Source organism: Xenopus tropicalis, chromosome 9, assembly GCF_000004195.4.
Source record: "Xenopus tropicalis strain Nigerian chromosome 9, UCB_Xtro_10.0, whole genome shotgun sequence".
In the NCBI taxonomy this organism is placed as follows: Eukaryota; Metazoa; Chordata; class Amphibia; order Anura; family Pipidae; genus Xenopus; species Xenopus tropicalis.
In genome coordinates, this window is record NC_030685.2 from 70,846,929 (window position 1) to 70,852,928 (window position 6,000).

Sequence of the window (6,000 nt, forward strand, 5' to 3'; positions counted from 1 at the left end):
AAGTTCTTGGCAACTTCAATAGAGAACTAGGGGTGCGGTGGGACAACTTGATTAGTTTAGTGTTCACTCACTTCACTTTTTAGGGTTTCACTTCTGATAAATAGGTTTAAGATCAGGGATTAAGAATCATATAAATGATATTACTGCATGTTACTGCATATAAATGATTTGTTATTGTACCTCTAAAGAGATAAATGAACTGTTCTACATTTTAGCTGTACATATATCCCAGCCTTGGTTCCATCATCAACTATCCAGAGACGAAGCTCAGAAACTGATTTTGCAGCAAGGGCTTGTAGATGGGTAAGTGACTTTGTACAAAGTATACATTGTCATATTCAATTAAACATGTATTTTCTTTATTTTATCAGTATTCAAAGCTATGATTTTTATATTTAGACTAGTTTAAGATGGGTGAATTTCCTATGGCATTAAATAGGTGTACAACAGTGCAAGAGGGAATGAGGGATGTTGTGAACTTGACTGATTGAAAGTCCGACAGTAACATTCTTCTGCATTGTATTACTGTGAGGTTGTAGAGCGTTCTGTTGTGCTTGTGGTCTATAGGCTGTCAATTTAAATTGTTAACTGAGTTATCAGCTGCTAATAATACCTGTCAATAGACATCACCAGTGTTGATGGCCTTACTACACTAACACACCCTCCGGCCACTTTGGATTGTGTGTTAACACAGAATAACTAAACTCACTTATCCCATTTAACAAAGATAATTGCATCACAGCGTCCCATCTAATTAAGCAGTAGTATTGAACAGGTTATATGTGTTTACATGATTTTAGATAACCCAGTTTCCTCAGTTTATCTCAATTTGTGATGCATTTAACACATGCTTTGTCTGTATAGTATACTCCACGATAAGGAAAAGTTATGAGGAACCTTTTGTTCTTTAGTTGATGTTGATGAAGTCAAACTAATACCTTAGTGCTCATCTGCATGTATTGACAATGATACTGTATATAGAGCCAAATCTAGAAATGCTATACCTTGGTGCATGGTGCTGTGTCTGTTGATGCAGGGGAACGCTAGAGCTACCTCCAGACCAGGTGGTTCCTCCCTTAGGTGCCCCTGCACCAATAGACCCAGCACACTTGCACGTGCATTCTCCTGCTAGGCACAAGCATTGCTGTCATTTCTATCCTCAGTTGTGTAGATAGTAGTCAACATGACACCTTGAATCTGTTTTAGAACAAAGCAGGTTCTCCAATGGCCACTTCCCTTGGCCATTGGAGATGGTATATCCAACCAAGAACAGTCTAGAATAGCACCACTTGTATCCTTTTTTAAAATGCCTTTATTGCACACTTCTCAGGGCATACAGCTATCTATCCTCAATGCCATTTGCAAAATAGAAGATGGCACATACATTGGTACATTATGTATAAGAATTGATTAATAAGCAGCCCCATAGCATCAACTTCTAAAACTCCTATCTTGTGCTTTAATGACTTCCAGTGGTACCTAAACTGAATTCCCAAATGGCAGCCCAAAGCATACTGAGCATGTGTAGCTATATATAGTATGTATACTGTATTATCCATAGGGAGCTTAGGTTGTGCTCCACATTAATATTAGTTTATATAGTTTATGTATGTGTTGGTATAGATTAGTAAGTATAGGTTTGTGGGTGCTGGGTTTACTTGGAAGGGTTGAACTTGATGGACTCTGGTCTTTTTTCAACCCTATGTAACTGTGTAACTTTTCGATGGAGACCCCTAGCTCCCCAGATTCCATGTTATAAGGCAACCTTTGAAGCTCATTCAAAGAAGCATGTTTGAATTTTGTTCCACCTTAAATAGAAAGGTTTGGAATAAAATTTATTTCAACTCCACATTTTTGGCATGATCATCATGGGCTCAATCCCAACACCTCTAGCAGGTATCCTTCATATAAATATTTTAGTCTGTTGGCACACAGCGCGTCTAATGATTTTGTTGTTTGGCAGATGTACTGTAACAGCAAACCAACGTAGGCTGGACTTTGTGAGTTTTGGGATTTCTTTATTTTATTTTAAACTTGAAAATTCCATAAATATTTCCAAGTGCATAACAGACTAGCGGAATAAAAATGTAGTTCTAAGCCTTCGGTATTTAAGCCATGTAGACGTTTATTCTTTGTGCCCTGGCAGAGCATTTATACAGTAGAAATAGTTACATTAAAATGGATGTTTCTAGTCTGAAAATTACAAGCTTTTACCAAAATCCTTCTGCAGACACCTACATACTTTATTAAATAAACCCAATAGGGCTGTTCTGCCCCCATTAAGGGGTAATTATATCTTAGTTGGGATCAAGTACAAGGTACTGTTTTATTATTACAGAGAAAAGGGAATCATTTAACCATGAAATAAACCCAATAGGGCTGTTCTGCCCCCAATAAGGGGTAATTATATCTTAGTTGGGATCAAGTACAGGTACTGTTTTATTATTACAGAGAAAAGGGAATCATTTAACCATTAAATAAACCCAATAGGACTGTTCTGCCCCCAATAAGGATTAATTATATCTTAGTTGGGATCAAGTACAAGGTACTGTTTTATTATTACAGAGAAAAGGAAATCATTTAACCATTAAATAAACCCAATAGGGCTGTTCTGCTCCCAATAAGGGGTAATTATATCTTAGTTGGGATCAAGTACAGGTACTGTTTTATTATTACAGAGAAAAAGAAAATAATTTTATAAAATTAAAATTATTTGCTTATAATGGAGTCTATGGGAGATGGCCTTTCCGTAATTTGGAACTTTCTGGATAATGGGTTTCTGGATAAGGGATCCCATACCTGCACACAGAGGTCCAAACAGCCCCCCCTCCAAACCACTAAATAGTGACTGTCTATGGCATCTTACTGGTGAATTTAAAAATGATTGGTACTTCCATGCCTGCTTTCTTGGTTTCTACATGATATTCCAGATAGAACTCTCTGAGTGTACAGAAAGCAACATCTTAGTTTTCCTAACATTTTTGATGATGTTTCTACAATTGCTTCAAAATTGGGTGTTTTTGTTTGTCGCTAGTCATACTGTAAATAAAAGATAGAATTAGGAATCAAAGTCATAATTTATACAGTTTTCTTTTTTTTTAGGGTGTTTATATTACGAGATAGTCAAAGTACTCACAAGGCATTTGTCTTGTCCATGTGTCATGGACAGAAAGTAAAACACTTCCAGATTGTTCCTGTAAGTATATTTGGCATTATCTAATTTTAAAAATCAAATGAGTATATTAACACTAGAGGTATTTTTAATGCACACCAGTAGAAATGAAAAAAAAAAAAGTCTATTGCCTTCATTGCTTTCCAGTTGGGCCACACTGATAGTTTCTTTGTGTCCTGTCGGGCCAGGTCAGTGAACCCAACCAGTGGGTTGCAAGCAACATGTTGCTCACCAAACCTATGGATGTTGCTCCCAGCTTTGGTTGCATAAAAACAGGTGTAATACCAAACAGAGCTTCATGTAGGCTGATCGTCCACATGGGGCTACCAAATAACCAATCACAGCCCTTATTTGGAACCCCTAGGAACATTTTTCATGCTTTTGTTGCTCCCCAGCTCTTTTTACATTTGAATGTCGCTCATGGGTAAAAAAAAGGTTGGAGATCCCTGCGCCAGATTTACCCCTAGACTAAAGGTCCCCATACACGGTAAGATCCGCTCGCAAGCGGATCTTCCCCCGATATCCCCACCTACGGGTGGGCGATATCGGGGAGCTTGAAGTTAAAAAAAAAATAATCCGATCGTTTGGCCCTGGGGCCAAACAACCGGATTATGTAGGCGGCAATATGGCAGTCGGTTCGGGGACCGCATCAACAAGCTGTTGCAGCCCCCGATCCGACTGAATCTTTTAACCTGGCCGATCGATATCTGGCCAATTTCAGCTGCCGAGTCAGTCCACCGATATCGGCAGCTTCTATCGGCCTGTGTATGGGGGCCTTAAAAGTGGATGGATCCCAAGGTTCAATTGCTTTAGATTTTGCTTATAGCCTGAACTAGGAGGACCCAGTAGGAAGTTTTTAAAAGTAGAATTCTCACTGGTGAGTTTTTTTATAATTACATTTTCCAGCACTTCTATAGCAAAACTAGGGGGCGCAGTGGGACAGTGTTATAGTTTTATTGTTAGTGACCTGCTCCTGAAGCTACATATGACTTCAGTTTATTAACACTTCATGTTTTTTATTTATAGGTAGAAGAAGATGGAGACCATTTCTTCACATTAGATAATGCCCAGACAAAATTTACAGATCTTATACAACTTGTAGAGTTTTACAAACTCAACAGAGGGACACTGCCTTGCAAACTCAAGCACTACTGTACAAAAATTACCGTCTGAATGTATTTCATTATGTATTATGTAAAGATTATGTACCAAGTAAATCATATAACTCCTCTGCTTTCTTACAGATGCCATTTGTAAGGGTTATTATTGAGCAATACGTGTCATGTGAATTGGCCTAAACACACTTGGGTGTAATAAGCCTTGTCTTTGTTATCAAATGGGAAATGTACAGTATTTTGATACACTTTTCTTTCTATTTATTTTAGACATGCACCACATCCAGGGTTCTATTCTCACTATTCCAGAATTCCTTGCAAAGTATTGTCAAGGATAAGTCCATAGTGATCTCCCTATGTTAAATACCAACACATTGATTTTTGTAGCTACTTTGTAAAGAAGGGGGGTACAATCTGAAAGTTTTATGCAAACTTATTTACATTAACTGGAAGACTTTAAAGGGGTGATGTGTCAATATTTGAATTCAATTTTTTTCCCACAATTTATTTGCCCCCATAAACTCCCATTTATAGCTTAAAACTTGAATAATTGATATTTATTAAGTGCCAAAAATTGGGCATTTAATTCAGCATCTAAATTGCCAGTTCATGTAGATGTCAATAGGAATCCTAGGCAAAATGTATGCATTTTTTTTTTATTTAAGTTTTTTCTAAATTTTTTTGAGAGTCTGCAGACCCATTGAAAATAATTGGTAGAATACAAATTTGATTGAATACACGTTCAAGTTTTTTTTCATGTGAGTTTGGTAAAATTTTGAGTTTATTTGAATTATAAAAAATAAATGCACAAATAGATAATTAAGAGGGTACAAGAGAATTAATGAAAAAAAAATAAAATTCTAATTAGTACTTGAGTTTTCTTGCTTTCAATTGCTCTTTTTCAACCCTTGAGCACAATTATTTTTTTTAAGAAATAAAATGCTCACCAGTAGTGATGAGTGAATTTTTTTGCCAGGCATGGATTCGCAGCAAATTTCCGCATTTCGCCATTGGCAAATTGTTTCGTGAAACTTCTGTTAAAATGTGCCACGAAAATGTTTTTTGTCGTGAGTCAAATTGGGCGCGGTCATGGTAAAAAAGGCATGGTCGCGTAAAAAAAGGCGCAGTCACGTCAGAAAAAGGCGCGGTTACGTCTAAAAAGGGGACAAAAAAAATAGACGCGGGTGACAGAAAATAGACGCTGGCGACAAAAAAGACGCTGGCGACAAAAAAATCATTTTGCAAATATTTCACAGTTCGCAAATTTTCTTGCCGTTTCGTGAATTTCATGGCGAAGCGAAACGGGACAGATTCGCTCATCACTACTCACCAGATTTTTTAAGTTTTGAAAAACACAATTGTGGAAAAAAACACTGAGCAATTTCAGGAATTATGTCCTAATTTTGCCCCACATTGACAATGACAACTAAATGCCTTGCCCAAGTACTGACCTAGCAATTATCAACTGAAAATGTGCACTGCTACTAGTCATGAGCGAATCTGTCCCGCTAGGAAAATCTGCGAAACGCGTCTTTTTTATCTCCTATTTTGATGCAACTTATTTTTGATGGGCGACTAATTTTTTCGCACTGGATTTTCACTGAAGTTTCGTAAAAACAATTCGCCAGTTGTGAAATGCTGACATTTGCTGCGAATCCATGCCAGGCAAAAAAAATTGCTCATCACTAAATGCTACATTTTATTGCTAGGATT

The 6,000-nt window shown here is 37.2% G+C and overlaps 1 protein-coding gene across 1 annotated transcript in view; it reads left to right on the forward strand.

Moving 5' to 3' along the window:
• grb14 (growth factor receptor bound protein 14) overlaps positions 1-4,773 on the forward strand; it is a 37,104-nt gene extending 32,331 nt beyond the window's left edge. Inside the window, exons 11-13 of the mRNA XM_004917702.4 lie at positions 216-303; positions 3,103-3,196; positions 4,199-4,773. Of these exons, the coding sequence (XP_004917759.1) occupies positions 216-303; positions 3,103-3,196; positions 4,199-4,345 (329 nt within the window). The 3' untranslated portion in view covers positions 4,346-4,773. The remainder of the gene's footprint in view (positions 1-215; positions 304-3,102; positions 3,197-4,198) is intronic.
• Positions 4,774-6,000: the final 1,227 nt, after the last annotated feature.